At 37.2% G+C, this 12,839-nt stretch overlaps 1 protein-coding gene across 1 annotated transcript in view; it reads right to left on the minus strand.

The window, feature by feature from the left end:
- Nucleotides 1-4,898: 4,898 nt before the first annotated feature.
- The window catches only part of PRKD1 (protein kinase D1), a 483,556-nt gene continuing 475,615 nt past the window's right edge, over nucleotides 4,899-12,839 (minus strand). Inside the window, exons 18-19 of the mRNA XM_006889992.1 lie at nucleotides 5,894-5,979; nucleotides 4,899-5,117 (exon numbers count right to left, since the gene is read on the minus strand). Of these exons, the coding sequence (XP_006890054.1) occupies nucleotides 4,899-5,117; nucleotides 5,894-5,979 (305 nt within the window). The remainder of the gene's footprint in view (nucleotides 5,118-5,893; nucleotides 5,980-12,839) is intronic.

Below are 12,839 nucleotides of genomic sequence, written 5' to 3' on the forward strand. Positions count from 1 at the left end.
TACTTAAATTACAATCAAAAGAAATATGAATATGTCTTTGGAGTCTTTCTCACTCATAGCCAGTAAGACTCAACTCATAGATGACCTTCCACTGGGTTTCCGAGGCTGTAAACCACACTGGAGGAGCTTGCCCTTCTTTCTTTCTCTTTCAGAGCTGTTGGAGGATTTGAACTTCTGAAAGGACAGCAGAAACCCCATTTTTTACAAACCCCCATTAATGCTAGAGGCAGAAGCGGGCCGTACAAATTCTTAGCTTAGGGCAAACACGAGTGCCCTGGGTAAAGCCTGGTCTGTCCTTGAAAGGTAAAGAATTAACTAGTGTCTGTGTGACACAAAAGAAGTAAAGGCGGGCAAAGTAGCCAGCCCATCAAAAGTCAACCCACCAACCATGATTGCAATCCCCCTGCCCTAACAGGAGCACTCAAAAGAGCTATAAAAGCAAGTGGGAGGGGAAACTGGGCTTTTTTCCTTCACCACCTGCCTGAGGAAAGAGAAAAGTCTCCATGCGTGGAAATAATATAATAAATGCTCTTGAAATTTCAGACGTGTTTTTAGATTTCTTTGAGGGGCATTTCATGGGCAGAACACTTCCAGCCTTGGTCTTTGGATTAGCAGTACAACCATCTACAGACTACAATTGGTGTTTTAGGTGCCATCGAGTCAACTAGGACTTATAGTGACCCTATGAATAACAGATCTCACGGCCTTGCCCTGTTTTATGCCATCCACATGATCTCTGATGAACTCACTATTGTAGTCACTGTGTCAGTCCTCCTCCTTGAGAGTCATTTTCTCCTTTGTTGACCTTCCATCTTTCCTAGCATGATGTCTTTTTCCAAGGACTGCACTCTCCAGATAAGAGTTTTACCACCCTTGCTCTAAGGAGCTTTCTTGTTGCTTTTTTTTTCCTAGACAGATTGTTTGTCCTTTTGCCAGACCATAGTGTGTTTAATACTTTTCTCCAACATAACAGTTTAATACTTCTTTGGTCTTTATTACTCATTGTTCAAGAGTCAGATGCACAGGAAGCAACTGGAAATACCATGGCTTGGATCAAGCATACTTGTCTTTTAAACTGACATCCATTAGCAGGACTGCAATCCATTTCTAAAAGAACAGGCCTTCTGCAATCCTATGGATAACAAAGAACATTGTTTAGAATAAGAACTTTAAATTAATCATGTGCAGAAATGAACTCATCCTTTCCAAGGGTATTAATTTCACTTGATCAGTAGTTTCATCAACCATCCAAGTAAAACATAGGCCTTCTCCTGGTCTCTTTCTTTTATATCCCAAATTCAACCAATAATAGCATTTCATTGACTTAACCTATTACCATCCCTTACAACACCCATCTTCAGGCATTTTCCTACTTCCTGGCTTAGTTTAGACTCTAAGCATATAGTTTGTTTTATTGCAATAGTTTAGCTTTCCTTTGGCCCTGTGTCTTGCCCTGGCTTTAGTCCAATGTTTCTGCTGCTGATAAAGTGAATTCAATGCCGTTTATTCTTCTGCTTGTAAGGTTTTAATAGCTTCCTTTTAAGTTACAAAGAATACATTTCAAAAAATCTTAGACTATTATACAAAGATATCCTGAACTAGCATATCACCTATTTTACTTACTGTACTTCTTTAGCTCCATTTTTCACCTTTATCTCTTTTCTATGAAGAACTAAAACTCTCATTGCCCTGAGTTGGAGAGGACTCATAGCTGCCCACCACACCAAAACCCCAAAAGTTTATGTGTGGTTGTAAATCACAGTAGGGTAAATTGCCCACCTCTCTGCTGTGTAGCTGTTGGTGGGCTGTGATGCTGAAGTGCTATCTTTGGGTTTGTAGCACAACTCCCCACACACTCTGTCATTAGAGATTCTTTATGAACTAGAAAAACGCTTGTTGTCTGTAAGTTAGTGTTCTTTTCCATCTTTTAGATAAATCTTGTAAATACTAACTAGTTTTTAAAGCTCTACTCAAATGCTATTCCATTGCTTTTGTTCCATAATTAGACTGCCCTTTCTATGTGACCCATACGTGAGTACTCTTGCTACATTGAATTCTTGGCTGCTAACAAACAGGTTCAGCAGTTCAAACCAAACAGCTACTCCATTGGAAGATGACAGGGTTGTCCTTCTTTTATGATTATAGCCTTAGAAACACTGTGTGACAATGATAGGGTTGGCATGAGTCAGCGTCAATATAACAGCAATAGATTTGGTTTCAGCTTTTCTATGACCTCCAATGTCACATGTTACATATTAATTTATAAAAGCAACACCGATTCATTGCTTACTTGCTTCTATCTAATATGCACAAGGCTCTTGAGGATTTGGTACATGTCTTACTCACATTTAAAAAATCTTTTATAGTTTAGCAGAGAGATGGATGGAACAGGTATTTAATACGTTTTGCTCCATGACTAATTGGTGTGGCTAAATACAGAGCCACTTGGATTAGATTCCCAATTTTCCTGACCTAATCAGGGATTCTAAGGTATCTTATTTAACACATGAATCATATTACCATAGATTTTATTTTAGAATTCCTTTAGAATCCCTAAACAAATAAGCAGTGTTTTAAGATACATTTTATATTGCAGAAGATGAAATCTAAGTGTTTGGATATGATTATAATTGAAATTATGGTCCTTTAAGTTGTGATATATGTGTAAAAAGAGAAAGATTTTGTTTTCACACCCTTTTCTCTTCCCTAAAATTGCTAACTTATCCTTATGCTATGGAAAAGGTGCTTGTTTTACTCCTAGGCCAGGAAGCTGTCATTACACAATGGAAAGAGTAACATATTCTACTTTGTCAAGCTGCTGCACTGCTATCAGGATTTCTGGATGAGTTTGTTGGTTTATGTAGGTTAATCAACACAATCAGACATATACCTATGCATCTTCAAGATAAGCACTAGAACGAACCTTCAAATTTTTGTTTCAAATTCTGTCATAACACAAAACAATGATTAATTGCTGGAAAGGGCAACTATTCTTCCCCATTCTTCCAAGTAGAAATGAAACCTGCAGTTTTAAGATATTTACTTGCTTCTTAAATGTTCCTAAAACATATTTACTTCATTACTGTTTTGTTAATATAGTTCAAGCGTTACACAGTATTTACACATTTCTTCCAAGAATTTATTCTATTTTTTAGCTACATGATATGTCATTTGGCTACAAAAACCCAAAAACAACAACAAGAAAACCCCAAACATGTTTCATTACCCATTGCAAATACCTAAAATCCATCATGTCCAAGTTAGCTTTCTCTCCCCTGGGTTGAAGAAGTTCACATCAGTTGGATTTATTTTCAGGGACTATTTGGCAATATTTGTGCTTTTGTTACTGACAATTTCTAGTTCAGACAAAAGGAAAAGAAACCGGAGTTCTAATTTTAATAAAGCCTTGGCTTATACCAACTAAATCAGGAAGCTTTATTTTCAATTTTCAATATTCTTTCTTAAGCCTTCAATTATTATGTTTGGTTTGAAAATCTTCTATTTAATAGTAGATGGTTCACCAGATACAATGGGACGATTACATCTTGAAATACATTTTCACAGCTTCAGAATAAATAAAACCAAGTTTTTGGATATGAAACTATTATCCATTTCTTGAGTTGCCACTGTTGTTAGTTACCTTCAAGTCAGCTTCGATAAATGGCAACCTTGATCTTCTTCTCTATGAGGTTCCTGATTATGCAGCTCTGGTGGCTTAAGAATTGTGTTGCTGATCTAAAGGTACACAGAATCCACCAGCTGCTCCACAGGAGAAAGATGGGCAATCTCCTTGTGTGCAATTTACTGCCTTGAAAATTTGCTGGAGGGTCAGCTAGGGGTTGGTTCTGACTTGACAGTACTCAACAACAACAACAAATCTATATAACAGAAAAAACTGTTGTTAGATTCTGAACTATCTTCATGGTTGCTGGTAAGCCCAGTTTACTATTATAGCAGTTGCATCAATCCATCTCATTGAGGGCTTCCACTGGTTGTGTTTACTCCTATCCCCCCCCGCAAAAAAAAAGATTCTTGAACAGGTAACTCTTAAGTAAATCCCCAGTATGAGCTTAAAATCAAAAGAAATCACTCAGATGGACACATAATTTGAGAAGAATATTCATTTATTATTGAAAAATACACAAAGGCAAAAGGTTGCTTAGCTGCTGATTTTCCAGAGTACAGCTGGGAATGTATTGTAAGAAAGATTGAAATGTATCTGTTATACATGGCAATTTACATTTCTAAGGCATTTAGGCTTAAGAGCAGTAGATCCTGCATGCCTAGGTGCATTTACTCGATCTTAAATATACAAGGCACACCAGACAGGCAGGCAAAGGACTTGAAACTAAACAATAAAACTCTCATGCATTTAGACTTTGAATTGTGTATCCATTCTTCCCATCATCAGTTAATTTTTCCATATGAGTTTTGAAATTGTTCACAGAACACTGGTAATAATCTACTCTTCAAGAGTTTGCTTACAATAACATCACCAATGGGCCAGACAAAATAGAAATATTCCATGGGCAGGTTCTCTTTCTTACCAAAAGGAGATTCTAGTAAGAAAAAAAAAACAACAACAAACCAACACAACACACTGATTTGCAAAGGCACAGTGGAGACAGGTTTAATGCATTAAATATAACATGAATCATTCACAATAACAAGTTTAGTGTTTCAGGGAACTTTTGTTAATACAACACAGTTGGTCATATAAAATACAAATGCTTCTGTTGATTTGTCTTGGCAACTCAGATACATCAACAGTGCTAACAGTTTAACAGCTTTGTTCTCATCTGACAGAAAATAATGGCAGTTCTGCAAGGCAAATGTTAAACCTGACCGTATGTATTTATTAATTCCACAGTGTTTTGACAGATTATAGGGGATGGAACTCAGAGGATGCTGACACGTTCACTGAGGGCTCTCATCTCTGTTTCTTCTGTCTCAGGACTGTCGCTATGCTTAGCACTCGGGTTGATCAGGTGTGTGGGGTACTGCAGCCCCTGCTCGCTGGCATACTGCTCCCACCTCGAGTCATCACTTTCGTGGGTGATATACCGTTCCCCAGTTTTACGCTCCAGCTCCCGTAAGTCTAACCAGGTCTGATAATCCTGAGGCAAAATTGTGAAGCATTATTAGAGAGATCATTAAAACGCAACACGCTGTTTTTTGTAAACTGTCAATTTCCATTATCCATGAGTTACCCTTTTCTCTTCAACTCTAACAGTGCTGTGTCTTCATTGGCTTGTGCTGAAGTGACAGCATCAGCACCAAAGACATCCTATTTGCTCAACCTTTGCAAATGCATATTATTTATTGGTAAAAAGAATCAAAGCCTGGGCAAATAGCACTTGTTATCAAGCAATAAAGAATACTGGTATTGCTTTGAACTTTAACATGTACAAAAAATTCTTTAGTAATTCAGAGTAATATAGATATCATTTATCTAACCTTTAAATGCAATGTGAAAATAATATGAGAACACGAGTACATGCATATATTTCATATTTGCTATGCATTTGTTCTATGAATAAAAGCCTAGGATTTATAATCATAGCTTGCAAGATGACCAGATGGGCATCTATTTGGACATTTATCAGGATTATACATACAGATGCTTTCGAAATCTGGTCTTTTGATTTCTGTTATGATCCCCCACCCCTATCTTTGTGTGTGTGTTTTTCTCCTGTCAAATTCTCCTGGTAGATAGAGTGATTTAGAAAAACTGTTATTAAAAACCAAGGAACTGAAAACATTTTGAAAACATACTGATAACAGACTAATTACATTTTTAAAACTATGAGACTTTATATAGACTATAAAATGCTATAAATATTTATAAACTCATTCAAACAGAGAAAATAACAATGATTGATTTTTCTTTTACCTGTAGCCAAGGATGACTCAAAGTCTTATCCACGCTGTAGCGTTTTCTCATTTTTACTTGCAGCAAATTATTGATAAGATCAATGGCTGAAAAACATTAATTGGCAAAAACAGATCTGAAGTATATTCATAGTTTATTTTCAGTTTTTTCATATCTATTATTTCATACAGTTAAATGCACACAGTGGCAGCAAACATTAGAACCTGAAGAAGATACCTCTTTGAGAATTTTAAAACTTTTGCCTTTATTTTTGATCCCAAGAAAAGAAGTTGGAAATAATTGTGGAGGAAAGAGAAACAAAGGCTATTCTGAGTTGTTGTATTGTTATGTGCCCTCAAGTCATCTGTGCTTCACAGTGACCTTATGTACAATAGCTCTGAACCCTGCCCCATCTTGAGCCAATCTCACTGTCTCTGACACACCTGCCCCCATTGCCCTAGTACTTGGGTTAATCCATCTCATCCAGGGTCTTCCTCTCCTGTGTTGACCGTCTACCTTTCAAAGCATGATGTCCTTCTCCAGGGACTGGTCCCTCTTAGTAACATGCCAGAAGTATGTGAGATTGAACTTAAAAATCCTTGCCTCCAAAGAGCAACTTGGTTTTATCCTCTCCATGATGAACCTGTTAGATCTCTTTGGCACTCCATGGTATGTTGAATACTATTCTCCAGCACCACAACTCAAAGTGGCTAACAGTGACAAAAAAAAAAATAAATATGGGATTCACAGAATACTTGATTGTGCTCATGCAAAACCTATACTTGGTCCAGGAAGCAGTCATGTATCAGGAATGAATCCTGTCTCCATATCTTTTCAATCTGTGTGTGGAAAAGATCTTTTCGGGGGCTGGACTACACGGGTAGCAATGCTGCATCAGAACTGGAGGAAAACTCCTCAGCAATCAACATTATGGGAATGACACAACCTTGCTTGCCAAAACTGAGGAGGACCTGAAGCAATGCTGCAGAAAGTCAAGGAGCGCACTCTACAATATGGATTGAAGCTCAAAACATCAAGAAAACAAAGATTCTTGTTACTGAGCCAATTGGCAGCTACAAGATTAATGGAGATTGAGGTTATTTTAACAATTTCAGCTTGCTTGGATCTTCAATCAACACTCTTGGTACCAGCAGTAAGGAAATAAAAAAAGAAAAAAACAAAAACCCCAAAACCAACGAAAAACTGCATTAGAAAATTTCGCTGTCAGGGACCTCTCCAGAGTGTTGAAAAGCAATGATGTCAGTCTATAGACCAAGGTGAGTCTGATCCAAGTCACGGTCTTCTATTTCTATGCTGTTCTGAATTGGATGTGACTTTATCTTAGTCTTGTCTTTCATATATATCTGTAGAGTAGAAATGCATGTAAATACACAATTAAATATGGCTGTACTAATGGGCAATGAAAGATCCTCAGTGAGACAGAGTGACTGCAGCAGTGACACAGAATTTAGATATGTTGTTCTTGAGGTCTATATGAGTCATATTTGACTGTATGGTATCTAACAACAACAATATACTAATGGCAGGATCAGAAGCCACGTTGTATTGCCAAATTCTGTTTCAAAGACCTCTCAAAAGTGCTAAAAAGCAATGATGTCAATTTAAAGACTAAGGTGTATTGATTCAAGCCATTTTTTTTCAGTTGTTTTCTACACATCTGAGAGTTGGACAATGGATAAATATGACAGAAGAAGAATCAATGCTTTTGAATTGTGGTGTTGGAGAAAAGGACTGAACATCCCACGAACAGTCAAAATGACAAACAAGTCTGTCTTGGGGAAAGTGCAGGTAGATTGCTCCATAGAGGCAAAGCATCTCACTTACTGTGGGCATCTTATCAGGAGAGACCGTCCCTAGAAAAAGACATCATGCTCGGAAAGGTAGAGGGTCAGAGAATGAGAGGAAGACACTCAACAGGAAGGACTGACACAGTGACTCTAACAATGGGCTTGATCAGAGGTCATGAGGGTAACGCAGACTAGGGCCAAGTACAGGTCTGTTGTACATAGGGTTGTTATGAGTCTTAGTCAACCTGATGGCACCTAACAACAACAATGGCAGGATCACTCTGGTAGCATTATGGTAAAAGCACCATGCAGCTGAGAAAGAGGTCAGTAATTTTAAACCATTAACTACTCTGCAAATGAAAGATGAGGCAGTTTGTTTCCAGAAATATTTACAGCAATGGAAACCCTATGCAGAAGTTATACTCTTTTCTAAACTCATTGTTGTCAAGTCAATTCAGACTTATGGTGACACTTTGACCATTTTCTGAGGCTGTAAGTCTTTCAGGAGTAGATTACTTATCATGCTCCTGAAAAGTGACTGAGGGACTTGAACTGCTGATTTTTCATTGTACTCTAACAAAAAGGTCCAATAGACAACATAGAAATTCCATATGATCCAGCTATTCCACTGTTGGAATATACCCTGAGAAAATGAGAACTGAGGCACAAATGGAGACTTGTGTTCATGGCAGCTTATTCACTATTACAAGAACATGGAAACAGCCCAGATGTGCAACTATAATTGAATGGATTGAGAAATTATGGTACATTCATACAATGGAATACTACACAGCATGCAGGAATAAAGATTGTGTCAATTATTACCTAACTTGGGAGTGAATGGAGAGTGTCTTAAGAATTTTGGTTTCCTTGACATATTATAAAAACCATGGAAATATTTAAGTGAATAGAAATCATCTACTCAGAATTTGGTAAATAAAAGTTATATTTACTCAGATGTGACAATGTTTTCATGCTTCCTGATAACTGGAAAGAAAAATCTCATTAATATTGGTGTGCCTTTCTTTATGTAGCAGTTCCATGAACCTGATTTTTAGATAGCCTTTGTCTCTTTGTACTCTACTATACAGGTAAACAAACTTGAAAGCTAGAGTCACATTCTATCTACAAAGGGTTGTAATACATGCACCTCTTTCTTTCTTTAATAATGTTTACATTTTATTAATAACTAGAACTTTTTGAAATCTGCCATATTAATAGTCACATTCTTCCAGAATGAAATGACACATTTAAACATTGCTTTTGGTACAATGACTTTACACTTGGCTTGAGCATGGTGGAGATCAGGAAGATGGAACAGGATATGGCAAGGTTTGGATCTGCTGCTCACGGGGCCCCTATGAGTCATGGTTGCTTCAACAGTTAAGTATAACAACCTTAAACTATCTCAGTCCTTACACAGAAAAATGATGCCACCAAAATTTTAAATTAAATATTGTTAAAGAATGATAAATATTACCCTTCCAATGTCCCAAACATTAAGATCACATTTTGATCTACACAAGGTTATATTAAAAACGGGGACTCTTTGCCATCCAGTTTGAACCAATTTGCAGCTAATCCTCCAGTGGGATGTTCAGAAACTCTAAGTCACATGAAAGGAAACTGCCTATTTGTCTTCTACAAAACAGTTGGTGGAGTCAAATCACCAGAGAGGTACTGTCCTTGAATGAACAGTGCAACTACAGAAAACTCCTACACAAGGCTGTATGAACTAAAAAAAAAAAACAACAAAAAACAAAAAACCCAAATAAACCCCTGTTATTTGAGTCCACAGGGTACCTACACAAATCAGGATTAATTGTAATTCTTTTCACTTTTAGGCAGAAAAGTGATATCAGTCTTTTGGTAATCTGGAGTACTATCTCTCTCATACTAAGACTACAGTATTTGCTTGTACTCAAAGACTAGAGAATAAAATATCAAAATTGTTGGTTTTAAACATCAGAGAAGATTTATCACCAGTTCAACTTATTTAAAAAAAAAAAAAAAACCGGAAAGAGGACACTCCTAGAGACATTCTATGAAGCAAGCATAACCCTAATATCAGGCAAAAACCAAAGAAATTTAAAAAAAAAGCACTAGAGACCAATATTTCTCATGAATATGGATCATGAACATGGATCAGAAACAAGGAAAAATCCTTAAAAAAATCCTACACATGAGAATCCAAAAGCACATAAAAAAAATAGTTCACTATGACCAAGTAGGATAACAGGTATGGTAGGATGGTTCAACATAAGAAAAAAAATCAATATAATTGACTATATTAACAAATCAAATAACAAAAACAATATGATCTTAGCAATTGATGCAGAAAAAGCATGTGGCAAAACAAAAACAAAACAAAACAAAAAAACCCAAACCAAACAAACCAACACCCTTTCCTGATTAAGGCATTCAGCAAAATTGGAATAGAAAGAAATTTCCTCAATATATTAAAAAGTATACATGCAAAACCAAGAGCAAATATAACTCTCAATGATGTTGCTGTTATGTGCAGTCGAGTCGCCTCCTACTCATAGCCGCCCTATGTACAACAGGTCTCTGACACACCTACCCTCATTACCCCAGTCACTGAATCTATCTACATCATAGAGGGTTTTCCTCTCCTGTGCTGTCCCTCCTCCCTCCCAAGCATGACTTCCTTCTCCAAGGACTGGTTCCTCCTTGCAACACGTCCAAAGTATGTCAGACATAGCTTCAGAATCCTTGCCTCCAAGGAGGAGCCTGGTTTAATCCTCTTTAGGATGAACCTGTTTGTTTTCCTAGCGGTCCATATTCAAAAAACTTCTCCAACACCACACAGCTCAAAGGCATCAAATCTCCTTCTATCCTCCCTTGTCATTGGCCAAGTCTCTGACACATGGCAAATGATTGCAAAGACCATGGCCTGTATCAGGTGCACCTTAGTCTCCAGAGTGACACCATTGCTCTTCATTCCTTTGGAGAGGTTCCTAAGAGCATACTTTTCCATAACCATATGTCTTTTAATTTGGAAAAACACTAAAAGCATTTTCCTTGTGAACAGGGACCAGAGAAGGATTTCCACTGTCACTACTTATATTCAGCATTGCATTAGAAGTGCTTGCCAGGACAATATGGCAAGAGAAGGAAATGAGAGACATCTGGATCAGCAAAGAGATGGTTAAACTATTGCTTTATGCAAATCATATGATAGTGTACACAGACAGCCCCAAGGACTCAACAACAACAACAACAAAAACCCCTGTTAGAGTTAGTGGACTAATTTAGTAGGGTCGCAGGATACAATATTGATATACACAAACCAATTGGATTCCTCTACAGTAACAAAGAAAACATGGAGAAGGAAACTAACAAAGCAATACCATTCAGCCAACCACAAATTGAGATACTTGGGAGTGAACCAAACCTAACTAGACATACAAAAGACCTGTACAAGGAAAACTACAGAACATTTCTTCAAGACACAATAAAAGACCTAAATAAATGAAAAAATGTACCCTCTCCATGGTAGGAAGACTCAATTTTGTGAAAATGACAATCCTACCAAAAGTAATCTATATGTTCAACGCAATCCCAAAACAGATACCAAATCCATTTTTCAAGGAGATAGAAAGGGAAACTGTCAAATTTATTTGGAGAGGAAAAAGGCCCTGAATAAGCAAGCACTACTAAAAAAAATGAAGTGGGAGGCATAACACTCCTTAACCTCAAAACCTACTACACAGCAGTAGTAACAAAACAGCATGTACTGGTACAATGACAGCACATAGACCAATGGAATATAATTGAGAACCCAGAAATAAACCCAGCTATCTATCTATGTGGTGTTGTGTCTATTTCTGGGCTCTCAATTCTGTCCCATTGGTCAACTGATACTTGACAAGGAAAGAAAACTTATCAAGTAGGGAAATGGCAACCTCTTCAACAAATGGTGCTGGTAAAACTGGACTGATATCTGCAGAAAGCTGAAACAGGATCCACATCTAACACCATATACAAAAACCAACTCAAGATGGATCAGAGACCCGGAAGTAAAGCCAAAATCTATAAAGTTCATAAGAGACAAACTGGGATCAAGCTTAGATGGCCTAGTCTATGGTATAAAGAGACTGCCAAACACAGTCAGAAATGCACAATTTAGATAAAATTTAGATAAAATTGATGAACAGAACTTTCTAAAGACTAAATCTCTGTTCTCACAAAAAACTTTTCCCAAAAGGATAAAAAGAAAGTCTACTGACTGGGAACAAACATTTGGTAATACCATCTCAGAAAAGGGTCTCATAACAAAAGTTTATAGAATACTCATGGGCTTCCAAAAGCAAAAGATTGATAACCCAATTACAAATTGGGCAAAAGACATGCAAAGAATTTTCACTAAGGAAGACATTCAGGTGACCAACAGACACATGAAGAAATGCTCAAAATAACTGGCAATAAGAGAGATGCAAATTAAAACTGCAATGAGACACTATCTCACTTTAGTAACAGTAGCAACGTTTAATAGGGCTTCAAGTAATAAATATTAGAGAGGATGTGGAGAGAAACTCTTAAATATTGTGGGTGGGATTGTACAATGGTAAAAACATTCTGGAAGGCTATATGGCGTTTCCTCAAAAGACTGAACATAGAAATTCCGTATGACCCAGCTATTACACCCTGAGAAAATGAGAAGTGAGGCACAAATGGAGACTTGTACACCAGTGTTCAACATAGAAATTCCATATGATTCAGCTATTCCACTTGTACACCAGTGATCATAGCTATTCACTATCATAAGAACACGGAAACAGCCTTGATGTCCAACAACAAACAAATGGATTGAGAAATTATGGTACATCCACACAATGGAATACTATGCAGTACGTAAGAGGAATGATTTTGTCAGTTATAACCTAACTTGGGAGGGACTGGGGAGCATTATTCTGAGTGAACTAAATCAGTCCCACAAGGACTCATTATTGTAGAATGAGTATAAGGATTCGGGGTGGAGGAGGATGAAAGCAAAGGGATATGGATGTGCACGGGGAAGGGAGAATTAATCATAGGGTTGTAAAATTTGATGGGTTGGGGGCGGTGAGGGAAATTGGAAGAATGTGTTCTGGGAAACACCATATTTGAATTTTATAAATAAACTAGTATAATAATAA

Source organism: Elephantulus edwardii, unplaced genomic scaffold (genome assembly GCF_000299155.1).
Source record: "Elephantulus edwardii isolate Elephantulus edwardi_28Jun2011 unplaced genomic scaffold, EleEdw1.0 scaffold00084, whole genome shotgun sequence".
Classification (NCBI taxonomy): Eukaryota; Metazoa; Chordata; class Mammalia; order Macroscelidea; family Macroscelididae; genus Elephantulus; species Elephantulus edwardii.